At 44.6% G+C, this 14,467-nt stretch overlaps 1 protein-coding gene across 12 annotated transcripts in view; it reads right to left on the bottom strand.

Annotated features, from left to right (window-relative positions):
- FGGY (FGGY carbohydrate kinase domain containing) overlaps positions 1-14,467 on the bottom strand; it is a 420,763-nt gene that overhangs the window by 171,712 nt on the left and 234,584 nt on the right. For all 12 annotated transcript variants that reach the window (XM_025912763.2, XM_086717131.1, XM_086717132.1 and 9 more), the window contains one exon: positions 12,614-12,717. In XM_025912763.2, coding sequence (XP_025768548.1) covers positions 12,614-12,717 — 104 coding nt within the window. The remainder of the gene's footprint in view (positions 1-12,613; positions 12,718-14,467) is intronic.

Below are 14,467 nucleotides of genomic sequence, written 5' to 3'. Positions count from 1 at the left end.
TACTGGTCCCAAACTGTGTGTCAGGTATGGTGCTAAGCACAATAAGTGGAAATTTACTGCTTTGAGATGATCTTTCTATTCCCTCTCTAAATAATAAAGGCTACATGCTGCTATCATTTCATAGTGTAACCTAAAAGACGCACAGTAAAACTTCCTCTTTCTCAAATATCACTAAACTCAGCTCTCTAGAGGCTTTGAAAACACATGGCAGGAGGGAATTTTATAATATGTGAATCAGCTTTCATTAAAAGAGCTTTAAAAAAATACATAATGGCACTGAAGTAACTCTCACCACCTCTGGATTTACGATTTCTATAATTGTTCTTTAATTGAATGTAATCTGAATGTTGAACAACATGGCCAAATGTCCATTTGGTTCTCCATTTTGAACACTTTTTTGCATTGGCAACAGGGAGCCACTGACTATTCATTAGGAAGGGACTCTCAGCCTGCATCCGACAGTCTTCACTATTCAATCAACTTCTCATGGGGTCTTCTGGGACCTTTGATTTCTTAGATATTATTGCTCCTGGTGCTCTAACACCGTGTAAGTATTAGAAGAAAAACTACACTTACCATGGCTCTGGGGAACAAAAAAGTAGAAAAATTTAATGACGATATGAAAGAAGAAGCCCTGAGAGCATATAAGGAGAGTGGGAGAAAGGGATGAAAAACTAAGGGAAAATCAACAAGGCACAATTGCTAAAACCCCTGAACTAAATGTATGTAGAAGTGAGCTGACGGGTGTTGAGGTCATGGGCACAGTACTTGATCCTTGGCGAGAGGGCTCTGTAAAGGCTGTCTTCAGCATCTTTTTTTTTTTTTAATTTCTTTTTTTGATGTTTATTCACTTTTGAGAGAGAGAGAGAGAGAATGAGGGGGGGGGGAAGGTAGAGACAGAGAGGGAGACAAAATCAGAAGCAGGCTCCAGGCTCTGAGCTGTCAGCAGAGCCCGATGTGGGGGTTGAACCACAAACTGTGAGATCATGATGCAAGCTGAAGTCGAATGCTTAACCAACTGAGGCACCCAGGCGCCTCCAGTATCTTTTTAAAAAAGACATTTTTTTGTTGTTGTTAACGTTTATTTATTTTTGAGAGACAGAGAGACAGAGCACGAGAAGAGGAGGGGCAGAGAGAGAGGGAGACAGAGAATCCGAGGCAGGCTCCAGGCTCTGAGCTGTCAGCACAGAGCTCAACGCAGGGCTTGAACTCACGAGCTGTGAGATCAGGACCTGAGCCGAAGTCGGACACTTAACTGACTGCACCACCCAAGCTCCCTTGAGCATCTTTTTCATGTGCACTGAGCCACCAGCAAAGCACAAGCACTTCCATAACTGCTAGGTCACCCTTAGCCGCCACAGTACCAGAGTTACCCACACAGCAGATGAGTAGTAAATAGGAAAAGGGGAAAAAAAAAATCAACGTGGTTTTCATTTCATGGTCTTCTAAACAAATATAAAAACATCTTCATGAGTGGGAGGTTGGCCTCGTGTCTTCAAAGTGCCTATTCAAGTACTTGACCACAGAGCAGCAGGGAAACAGGGAAGATTAAATAAGGAGTCTCATAAATATTCTCCTCCCAGGGGACGATGGTGACAAGTGAGGCTGTTTATTTTTATTGTTATCGTTAGACGGGTGGCCTCGTGGAAGGCGGTGATCTGAAAGACTGGGAAGAAGGGAAAACAAGAGTACTGTGGTTCAGCTTTGATCCAAGTCTAACTTGGCTCTTCTCATCAGGCTGTGGAAAAGATCTACCTTGTAATCACTCCACCCCCGTTTCCCATACAACACGTGTGCGCCTGCCACACCGCCTCTGTCTTACCATTCTGCTAAGAGTTGAGAGTATCTGCTCTGGACTCAAACAGCAGCATGGGAAACAGATCTCTAGGACTTACTAGCAATGTAATCTTGGGCAAGGACTCTGTCTTTCTGACCCTCAGTGTCCATCCCTGTAAAGGGGAGGATAATTCTGATAACTGCAAGAGGTTATTAGGATGGTTTGATCATACAATTTAAATTTCTTAGCCCACGATAAGCATGAAGTACATGTTAGGTGTTACTCTTACTGCTGCTAATTTTTTTTTTTTTTCTTCTGCTTCTTTGATCATTCCTCCAGGCAAGCTGCTGTCTTTTGTGGAAAGCTGGGCTCAGGCCAGTTGATAGACTCCCACCAGAAGCTTTAGTTTCTGACCTTCTGAGAGGCCTTGGGTCACCCGACCTTGCTGTGCTCCTGGTGGCCTTCCATTAACATAGGTCCGGACAGCCCTGCCCAGCTTTTATAGGAGTGGAATGGGGGTCACATGGTAGGTGCGACTTTGTAAGAAACTGCTCAACTATTTTCCAAAGCGGTTGTGCCGTTTTACATCCCCACCAGCAGCATGAGAGAGTTCTAGTCCCCATATCCTCACACCAAGTTCAGCCAATCTAAAAGCGTGCTGTAGCTCTCATGGTGGTTTAAATTTGTATTTCCCTTTAAAGAAATGGTGTGGAGCATCATTTCCTCTAACACCTCCTCTAACACCGGCCTGAGTAAACCATGGTGCCCCAAGCTCAGGCCACAGGCTTTGCTTTGGGGTAACTTCCTCCTGGATGACGTGAGGAAGCCACAGGGCCACACCACTGCAATCACCCAAACAGCACGGCTCTAACAACATGGCACCGTCTGATGGGTGGCATTTCTCTGGTTAGAGCCCAGAGCCTAGGGCTCCTGAACAATCTTCTCCCAAGACAACAAATGTCAGGCTGCAGAACGACTGTGAGCCCAAATGCATCCTGATGAACTGCTGGGGGGGGGGGAGCATGGTGGGGGGTCATGTCCTCCCAAGGCCACAGGGTGTGTGTATGGGGTGGGGGGCGGGTGCAGAGCATGGGAATGGAAAGCTATGCAAGACTGTCATGGCAGACGGAAGAAGAGAAAGCAGCTGTGGCTGAGTTGTGTCTCCCAGGTCCCACAAACTAACACTGTTCAGTGAAAATGTTACTTCCCAGAGAGGCCAAATGAACATCCAGATCTCTCTGGTAAGGTGGTGTGGGCAACTGACTGCCATTAACTCTCACACAGGGGGCTTCTCCCAGTCAGTCAGGCCCCACTCAGTGGAGACAGATGATGAAAGGCAACACCACTGGATCAGCAAGGAGTGAGAAGGCACTCAGGAAAATCCAAGCACTTGCACACTTCTGGGGTTGGGGGGCGAGTGGGTGGGAAGCAATCCGACCACACACTCACTAAGCATCCACCTAGCCGTAGCTTCAAACTGGACAGGAGGGGCCAAACGGGGCCACAGGAGACATGGACTCAGTAAACAAGACAGCTTCATCTGAGATACAAGTCGGTACCAGTAAAACACAAATAACTATTGGTCTGTGCTAGGGGCCAAAAGAACAAAATAATAAAACATGTCAGAGTAGCTAGAGAACTGATGTGGGTTGAAAGAAAATACAGGAAAACTAACAGTTATTGTACAATTTTAAAAAATTAATTTAAAAATTTCTTTAAACGTTTATTTATTTTTGAGAGAGAGAGAGAGAGAGAGAGCAGGGGAGGAGCAGAGAGAGAAGGAGACATGGAATTGGAAGCAGGCTCTAGGCTCTGAGCTGTCAACACAGAGCCAGATGCGGGGCTTGAACTCGGGAATGGCAAGATCATGACCTGAGCCGAAGCTGGATGCTTAACCAACTAAGCCACCCAGGCGCCTCTCAGTTCCCCCAATTTTTTTTTAACATTTAGTTATATGAGAGAGAGAGAGAGAGAGAGAGAGAGAGAGAGAGCGAGCGAGCATGGGCAGGCAAGGGCAGAGAGAGAGGGAGACAGAGAATCTGAAGCAGGCTCCAGGCTCTGAGCTGTCAGCACAGAGCCCAACGCTGGAACTCATGAACTGCAAGATCAAGACCTGAGCCGAAGTCAGACAATTAACTGACTGAGGCTCCCAGGTGCCCCTTATTGCACAATTCTTATATGAGGATGAAATCATTTCTACAGACAGAACAGTGCCTGAAATATAGTAAGCACTATATAAGTGACTGCAGATACTACTTGTGTTGTTTTTTCTGGTCTTTTCTGTTTTTTTTTTTTTTTTCTTTTTAAGTTTATTTATTATTTATTTGGGGGGGGAGGGGCAGAGAGAGAGGGAAAGAGAATCTCAAACAGGCTCCACGCTGTCAGCACAGAGCCTGATGTGGGGCTTGAACGCACAAACTGTGAGATAGTGACCTGAGCTGAAATCAAGAGTCAGACGCTTAACTGACCCAGCCACTCAGGCACCCCTTCTTTTCTGTGTTTTAAACAAGTTTTACTGCGGTGTAGCTAGCATGTGATAAGCTGCATATAATTCAAATGTCAGATTTGCTAGATTTGGACACAGCATACACCAGTGAAGATGTTACCTAATCAAGGCAAATGTATCCACCAACCCCAGAAGTTTCCTTGTGCCCTTTGTGCTCTACTCATCCTTCTAGGTGTCGTTGCACCTGCTGTCCCAATGCAGGCAACCACTGATCTGCCTTCTGTCATTCAAGGTTAGTTTGCATTTCTTAATTTTAAATAAATGGAATTATATTAGTTTGTACTTTTTTTTTTTTTTTTTTTTGGTTTGGCTTCTATCACTCAGCATACTTATTTTGAGATTAATCCATACTGTATCTTATATGAACAGTTCATTCCTTTTTCATCGCTTAGTAGTATTCCATTATAATGGACATATCAGAAGTGGATTTATCTATTCACCATTCATAGACATTTGGGCTGTTTCCAGCAGGGGCCTGGAAAATAAAGCTTTATGTATTTACAAATAAAGCTGCTGTGAACATTCCTGTACAGGTTTTTGAACGGCCATAGGCTTTCAAGAGTGGAATGGCTGGATCACACAGCAGGTGTAGGTTCACTCTGTAAGAAGCCACTAACCTATTTTCCAAGCTGGGTGTGCCATTTCACATTCCCGCCAGCAGCGTGGAAGTTTCAGTCTCTACATCCTCGCCCCAAGTTCGGCGACTCCAGTAAGTGTACTTTACCTCCTGTGGTTTGGGCTTGCATTTTCCAAATGACTAATGATGCTGAGCATCTTCTCAGGGGCCTATCATTCAAACCTTTGTTTCAGTAAGATGTCTATGCCAACATTTGCCCCTATTTTCACTGAGCCTGTTCTTCCTCTCCTCTGGACCTCTGCAAGAAGCTATTTCACTGAAAAGGAACAGCAAGAACTCTGGGGTCAGTCCCCTAGAGGGCTCAAATATGGCATGACCCACTGAACTATTGTTGGCCTCAGTTTCCTCACTTGTGAAATGAAGACAGTAATGGTGGCTATCTCACCGAATTGCTCATCACATGACAGTAAGGATTTAGCACAGAGCTTGGTACACGGTAGGTGCTTGATAGATGGCAGCAGCTAATACTATTGTCTGTCTCATAATGACTGAGGCTGGGCCAGAGACGTTAAACATCCTCTGTCCAGCATAGTGTAGAACTGCCCTAGTTTCAAATGCCAGGAAAAGCACAACCCTAAGCTTCCTGAGTGCATTATCTGTCTCTTACTGCTCATGGAGCCACCTCAACCATCTCCTTGACAAATCAATTTCTAGCATATATTGTTTTCCTTTTTTTTTTAAATTTTTTTAAATGTTTTTATTTATTCTTGAGACAGAGAGAGACAGAGCATGAGCAGGGGAGGGGCAGAGAAAGAGAGGGAGACACAGAATCCGAAGCAGGCTCCAGGCTCGGAGCTGTCAGCACAGAGCCCGACACGGGGCTCAAACTCACAGAATGTGGGATCATGACCTGAGCCGAAGTCGGACGCTCAACCGACTGAGCCACCCAGGCGCCCCAACATATATTCTATTTTCAATAAATGTGCTTGTGGGTCCTGGGCCAGTCTCCACAGGAGAGTCTCCTGAGAATGCTCGTTCCTGGAAGGCTGACAGCAGCAGGTCCTGGTGAATGAAGAGGGCGCAGGCTACTTCATGCATAGACCCCCCAATTCTTCCATTGTTAGGTTTAACAGTGGTCCTGTGTGCACCAAGTGGACTCCCTTCCCTGTCTACCTTTCTCAATGACCTCTGCCAATGCCACCTGCTAAAAAGACCAAGAGAGAGAAACTGGTCCTACCTGCCCACTCTACTCTTAGCTATGACCCTACTAACAGAAGGTCATTTGTTAAAGGCACGTGGCTGTTCACCCCTCTTATGGTGCCCTCCTGATGGGCCTATACATAACCACATCCCATCCAGATGACAGAGGAAGTCACCTGCATGGTGTTGTGGACACAGAAGAGAAAAACAAAGTCAGGAAGAGAAGAAGACAGGGCTCGGGGCCTGAAACTGGGCTGGCAGGAGGTGTCCCAGTGGGACCAGGGAAATGTCCCATCCTATAGGAAAACTTCCTTGTCTACTCAAGACTTGAGCAGGACCTTCTCCCTATTCCCACCATACTCCAGTGTTGCACTTACCACAGCAATTTCCATCTGTGTTGTGGTTTTCTCCTTTTTGTCTTAAGGCAGGCATGATACTTTCTTTTTTTTTTTTTTTTTTCAACGTTTATTTATTTTTGGGACAGAGAGAGACAGCATGAATGGGCGAGGAGCAGAGAGAGAGGGAGACACAGAATTGGAAACAGGCTCCAGGCTCTGAGCCATCAGCCCAGAGCCCGACGCGGGGCTCGAACTCACGGACTGCGAGATCGTGACCTGGCTGAAGTCGGATGCTTAACCGACTGCGCCACCCAGGCGCCCCAGGCATGATACTTTCACCATATTTTGCACTTAGCCAGGCAAGTACAAGGAAATGCCTTTTTTTTTTTTTTTTTTTTTTTTTTTTTTTTTTTTTTTTAGAAAGAGAAAGAGAGAAAGAGTCATCAAGGGAGAGGAGAAGAGGAAGAGATAGAATCTTAATCAGGCTCCATGTTCAGTGTGGGGCCTGATGTGGGGCTTGATCCCACGACCCTGGGATCATGACCTGAGCCGAAATCAAGAGTTGGATGCTCAACCAACTGAGCCACCCAGGCACCCTTAAGAAAATGCTTTCTTAATGAATGAATGACTTTAATAAATGATTTAAAAATAAACTTTTAGAGGTGTGGGGCCTGCCTGAGATTCATTCTCTCTCTCTCCTTCTGTCCCCTCCCCACTAACATGTGCTCTCTCTCAAAAAAGAAAAACTTTTTTTTTTAATTTTTTTTTTTAACGTTTTATTTATTTTTGAGACAGGGAGAGACAGAGCATGAACAGGGGAGGGTCAGAGAGAGGGAGACACAGAATCTGAAATAGGCTCCAGGCTCTGAGCTGTCAGCACAGAGCCTGACGCGGGGCTCGAACTCACAGACCGCGAGATCATGACCTGAGCCGAAGTCGGCCGCTTAACCAACTGAGCCACCCAGGCGCCCTGAAAAACTTTTAATTTTAGACTAATTTGAGATTACAGAAGATTTGCAAGATAGTATAGAGTCCCCATATACACCACACCCAGATTCTCCTATCATTAATATCCCACATGAGGTATACCTATTGTAGATCTACAATTAAAGAAGAATATCAATATATTATTACTAACTAAACGCCTTACTTTATTCAAATTTGCGGAGTTTTCACCTAACGTCCTGTGTTTGTTCCAGGACCCCATCTAGAATCCCAGGTCACATTTAGTTGCCACATCTGTTTATACTCCTCTTGGCGGTGATGATTACTTAAGACTTTCCTTGTTTTTTGATAGCCTTCACAGCATCAAGGAGTACTGGTCAGGCATATCATACAATGTCCCTCAACTTGGATTTGCTGATGTTTTCCTTAGGGGGATACTGTGGATACAGGTTTTGGGAGGATGATAAAGCACCATTCTCATGACATCATATCAACGGTACATATTATCAACATGGCTTATCACTGCTGCTGATGACCTTGGCCACCTGGCAGAGGTAGCATTTGTCAAGACTGCTCCACTGTAAAATTATACTTTTTCCCCTTCTCACACTGTCCTCTCTGAAAGAAAGTCACTAAACACAGCTCAGACTTAAGGAGTGGGAAGCGATGCCCCACCCCCTTGATGGGGGAGTACCAACATAAATTATTTGGAATTCTTCTGCATGAGAGATTTGTCTCATTCATTCATTCATTCATTCATTCATTCATTGGTTCATTTAGGTATATCCCTAGGGACTCATGATGTTTATGTTATACTTTGGGTCATTATATAATACTACTTTACTTTGCTGCCCACACTGCTCCAGTTTTGGTCACTGGCAGCACCCTCAGTTGGCTCCTGATACCCCTTTTTTATTTTGTTTTGTTTGTTGAGCATTTCCTTGCTTTCTGGCACTAAAAGATGCTCCAGGGTTATCTCCTCTATTTCCTCTCCAGTCTTAAAATCAACCATTTCTCCATGGAGTCTAGGCTCTTTTTATTGGAGAAAGGTATTAGAAACCACGATCTGGATACCAGCTAGGCTTGGAACACCAAGTTGCTGGGGTGTCCTTGTTTCTAGAGCCTCTGAGCTGTCAGAGCTAGGAGATATGTATGTTTACTAACCTGTATACCTACACGCATCTATAAATACTCGTTATATGTATCCATCTGTAGTCTATATTATGCTACACATGAGTTCACTCTGATGCCCCCAATTCAATCCATTTCCACATGGATCATTCCGGCCTCAATGGATCACTTTCAATGATAGCACTGTATTTGGTCTTTTGCGTTAGGTACAGTACCAAGCTGCTTTCAAAGATCACCCCATATCACCCTCAAAACAACTCTATGGGTAAAGAGTATTGCCCACATTTAACAGATGGAGAAACTGAGGTAGCGAAAGGTGAAGTATCTTACCTAAACACAGTAGGCAATGGGACCGGCAAAGGAGCCTACTACATCTTTGAGACTGACAGAGAACCTCCATCCCCACATTCATCTAAGCCCTTGAAAAAGCTTCGGTTCTGGGTGATTAAAGATGCGGATAGAATTCCCAGCTCTCAACAACTATTGTTCTATTCAAATCTTGCCTCCTCAACACTCGTTCCGCTTCCCGGGGTCCTCTCGCCATCTGACTTGCTAACTGCAAGACAAGGTGCCAAGTTACAACCCGACTTGACAAGTCAAGGAAAGGGGTGCTGGAGCGATGGCAAGAATCAATCTCCATCTGACCCCGTGACTTTTCAACCCCTGGCTAACCCTTGCTGTGTATTATCTTGGGTTTCGGTGACTTGGTGGTAATTAACTCTGAACAAGCAGCCCTGCTTTCGTCGAGTTAAGAAAAAGAACACGTATTTTTTTTTCCCCGTTAATTAAAACATCTAAAGGAAGATAAATGTACAACCCACAAGCTTATCTTTCAAAATATCAAAGACCTGATTAGTAAGTCTTATGTTCAACCTCAGGCTTTTTCTCTAGATTCCTAGAAGTAACAGAGACTGGGAGGTGAGGAATTTCCAAGTATGTATCAACATTTGGTTACTTGGACATCCACCCATTCATTCATATCTAGAAAGAGGCAGCCTGGATCAAGCACAAAATATTCCTGGGAATTTTGGCTCGATCAACCTACTGAATCAAAAAAGTCAGTAGTGTGCAGACAAGAAGAAACAGAATCCTTAAGGCCAGGTTGAAAACCACTTTTAGAAAAGCCCAGAGCCCCCTCTGGTCCCTGTGTTCTGTTTGGTGAATTTTTCCTGACAGTTGGTGGTTTTGTTTGCCAGAACCACAACAAAGGGGGTCCTTGAGCTTCCCTGGGAGTGTTTCCTTAGACCTGCACCTCTCCTACACCTCACAAAGGTGTTATTGTTGCTGGCTCCCTGGGCGCCCAGCACCTGAGGAAGATCAAAGCCACTTTCTGATGCCAGCATGACCACAGTCTCGCCCTCACCACATAACATTAAAGCTGATGATTAATACCCTTGGCCCCGAAGGTCCCTTCCCACTCCCAAGTACAAAGCAAGGTGGGGGTGGGGACTTTATTTCCAGCACAACACGACCATAATAAACTGGCATTTTATGGCCCTAATTCATTGCAACCAACTGCAGCTGCCCATCAAACTCGTTAAAGCCCAAACAGTTGCTTCAAGTGAGCCTTGTATATCACTAGGCAAGTGCACTAAGAATCTCCACCATTTCTGAGTGTCTGTTATGTACTAGGTATGTACGTCCACAAGTCACATTCACCAGCAACACTATGAAACAGGCAGCACCACCCCAAGGGGATGGAGGAAGGCTCAGAGGTTCAGAGAAGTTAAGTAGCTCCCTTCAGGTCACAAGACCACAGAGTGGAGGAGCAGGGCTTTAACCTGAATCTCACAGCTCTGAAGCCCAGGCCGTCTCCACGTCTTTACGGGACATTACAATTGTGCTCAAGGCAACGAGGCACTGAGCAGAATGCGTTTGGGATTGAGATGGAGCTAGGTCTGAGTTCTCAGCTCTCACTTAACAGCTTGTGGCCCTGGGAAAATTTCTGGACTTTTCTATGCCTTGGCTGCCTAACTTGCAAAATGGATCCTAGACGAAAAGGCAGTACTATCCCCATTAATAGACAAGGAGAATGAGAGCGGGGGGAGACCTGACAGAGTCCCTCACATTCATTTGGACTTGCTTTTGCTCGGGAATCTGAATTAAGTGTAGTAAAAATGCCTAAAATTCAGATTTCACAGGAGAAACCAGATTAGATGTGTCCCTGTGAAAATGGGGGATGATTTAAATAGGTTTCAATCAGTGTTCAATTAAGACAGGCTAACCAGTGTAGACTCGTGTCAAGGGAAATAAGGACCAGCTGCCCTAACGGGTGCCTCCTGCTTGAGGCGGCCTGAGGCCTCTGCAGATCTCTTCCTTCAGGGACAGCTGGGCCCTACCATTAGGGCTGCTAAGGGGACAAAGAGGCTGGGGTTTTGAAAACTTAGTTAAAGGGGTGCCTGGGTGCCTCAGTCGATTAAGTGTCTGACTTCGGCTCAGGTCACGATCCCACAGCTCGTGAGTTCGAGCCCCGTGTCGGGCTCTGTGCTGACAGCTCGGAGCCTGGAGCCTGCTTCAGATTCTATGTCTCCCTCTCTCTCTGCTCCTGCCCTGCTCATGCTCTCTCTCTGTCTCAAAAATAAATACACATTACCAAAAAATTTTTAAAAGAAGTCCCACTTAAAACCTTGTCCACAGAAACAAATAAAAGGAAAACTTTTTTTTTTTTTTGGCCGGGAAAAAGGCAGGGTCAAGGAAACCTATGACCTGAAGGTCTAACACAAGGGTCCCCTCAGGAAGGTGTCCCTAACCCTGGACCATTCCCAGACAGAGTCAGTCACTGTCTCCTTTTTGCCCAACAGCATCAGTGCTAGTCATCAGGAGCTAACCATTGTGAGGAGCTTACTTCATGGGAAGCACATCACATAGCCTCATCGCCTGATCATAACACTAGGAGCCATGTACTAGAGATCTCCACATTTTGCAGATAAGGAATCTGAGGCCTGGAGGGGGTCAGCGCCTTGCCAGGGGGCCCATACTTAGTAAGCAGAGGGACTAAAACTGGAAACCAATGGGGCTGGCTCCATCATTCCCCTGCGCTGGGAAGCCATGCACAATGTCGGCATATCGCAGATGTTCAGGATCACAAGTTCAATCCAAATTGATACCCCGGGGCCTTGTACTGTATTGTAATGGCTGCTGTAACCATGCCTCATCAACAGGAGCCTTCATGTCACCCTCACGTCCCCAAGGCTGAGCACAGCTCTGGACACGAGAAGAGGGGGTCCATAAGTAAGTAGATGTATCACTATTTACTCAATCAGAATATTTAATGGTAAAAAAAAAAAAAAAAAGGCTCACTAGGCCCTACTGTCACTAGGCCCCACATTTGACACGGCACATGATTCCTTCCATGGCTACAGAGACTCGGCCCCGGACTGTGTCCACTCTAATCCTCACCCGCCTTCCGCCTCCTCCCCCCGCCCTCTCTCTATTTTACTCATCTGGGAAACATCCAAGGAGTCGTCCATCTAAGTTTAACAGAGTAATGACTTTTAAATAAAAATATGGTAGAAATGGGTACTTATCGAAATGGAATGCTTTCAGACTCATGCATTTAAAGAAGATATAAATTTTAGGGCAGGCACTAAATTTTAACTGCAATCTTGGAGAACGCCTTTCCACTAATTCATGGAGAAAAATTAACAAAGTGAAAATTGCTTATCAGTGTTCTTTTGAAGTCATGATACGCAGCCTAATTCTATAGATCATCAGGCTGCTTCTAGGGAGATGGATTTATATTGATTGGGAGAGAGCCCCGTGGCCAAGGAAAACAGACACCCCTGTGCAGAGGAGACTCAGAGACCCATTAGGGACAGATCAGCCTGGGAGCAAGGCATTGCCATTTTTGGATCCAATTTCACCCCTCACGCCTGGGCTCTCTGACCAGGCTGATGTCAAAGACAGACTCAAACCTTTTCATACTTTTTAAGAATCTAGCTCAGGGGGAAAAGAAAGATCTGGCAAATTTAAGCACAGCTTTTGGGAGAAGGGCTGGGCTTGTGGCTAAACAGAGCAGGCAGGCAGCAGGACAGGAAGGAATTGAAGGGCAAAGGAGGGGCCAGCCATTTACATCTCCTCTTGGGCTGCCCCCCCCTCCATCCCCTGTGGTGGCCCCGCCCTCAGCCCTTCAGACTCACCCCCATGTGACAAGAAGATGTTCCACAGATGACAGCCAGCCGTGACGTCACTGGCTGTCCCTCACAGGCAAGGCCATGCCCTCTCACATCTGCTCCAATCACTCCTGCGAGAAAGCAAAATAAAACAAAACCCTCTTAAAAAAAAACGAGAAAAGAAAGCCAAGAACAAGCATACAACACTCCTTTTTATAACTAAATGTTAAGAAAGCATTCCTGTGTAAGCCAGTCTCAAATGGAAACCAACAGAACGTACTTGCCTGCCACCGAGAAGCTAGGAAGCACATTATGTCTATGCTCGATTCTGGTCAATGTATAGTATCTAACATTGTAGTATTAATAGTAACTGTAATTAGAATAATAAAAGGTGAAGCTATTGGCGATTTTGTGCCCAGGAAATACCAGGGCACCATGCTGCATATTCACATGGACGATCTCATTTTATATTAACCCTGTCTCAAGTTCGTATTAGTAACGCCACACACATTGGTGGAGAAACGGAGGTACAAAGAGGTTGAGTGACGTGACCAAGGTCACACTGCTAGTAAAGGGCGGAGCTGAATGGATCTGATTTAGCACAACACATTTCAATCTCAAAGAAGGCACTTGAGCTGTTTGATGATTTCAATCTTTTTGGTCTCTCTAGGTCCCCATTCTTACAATTACTCATCACAGAACTCTCAAGGTAAAGGGTAGGGTGACTCACAGCGAGTTTCTGTTAAACGAATGTGAGATAACGGAGACTTTCTCATAAACAGTATAAGCTCAGGCTTCTTCTCCAGACTGTTATTTGTTGATACCTCCCAGATAAATGAAGTTATAAATGTGATGATAGAGCTAAGAAGACTATTTAGATGAACACGGAACATTCTTGAGAACAGATCACATACTGGGACACAAATCAGCCCTCATTAAGTATAAAAAGATCGAGATCAGACCACAACACTATGAAACTCGAAATCAGCCACAAGAAAGATTTGGAAAGACCATGAATACTTGCAATTAAAGAACACTCTACTAAAGAATCAGTGCGTTAAACAAGAAATTAAAGAGGAAATTAAAAACTACATGGAAGCCAATGAAAATGAAAACATGACAGACCAAAACCTCTGGGATACAGCAAAGGTGGTCATAAGAAGGAAGGACATAGCAATCCAGGCCTTCCTAAAGAAGGAAAAAAAGTTCTCAAATATACAAACTAACTTACACCTAAAAAAGCTGGGAAAAGAACAGCAGGTGAAGGCCAAAACCAGCAGAAGAAGGGAAATAATAAAGATTAGAGCAGAAATCAATGATATCGGATTAAAAAAAAAAAAAAAACAGACCAATGAAACCAGGAGATGGTTCTTTGAAAGAATTAACAAAATTGATAACCCCCTAGCCAGACTGATCAAAAAGAAAAAATAAATAAAATCACGAATGAAAGAGGAAAGTATACAACACCACAGATACACAATTATAAGAGCAGATAATGAGTAATTACATGCCAACAAACTGGGCAAACTGGAAGAAATGGACAAATTCCTACAAATATATAAACTATCAAAATTGAAACAGGAAGAAATAGAAAATTTGAACAGACCCGTAACCAGTAAAGAAATTGAATCAGTAATCAAAAATCTCCTAACAAACAAGAGTCCAAGGCCAGATGGCTTTCTAGGGGAATTCTACCAAACATTTAAAGAAGACGGAACACCTATTCTTTTGAAGCTGTTGCAAAAAATAGAAATGGATGGAAAACTTCCAAATTCATTCTGCAGGGCCAGCATTACCTCGATTCTAAAACCAAAGACCCCAGTAAAAAGGAGAACTAAAGACCAATTTCCCTGATGAACATGGATGCAAAAATTCTCAACA

Source organism: Puma concolor, chromosome C1 (genome assembly GCF_028749965.1).
Source record: "Puma concolor isolate L17-30 chromosome C1, mPumCon1.1.hap2, whole genome shotgun sequence".
NCBI lineage: Eukaryota > Metazoa > Chordata > Mammalia > Carnivora > Felidae > Puma > Puma concolor.
The sequence above is the reverse complement of the archived record's forward strand: the minus strand, read 5'-3'. Positions and strand labels throughout refer to the sequence as shown.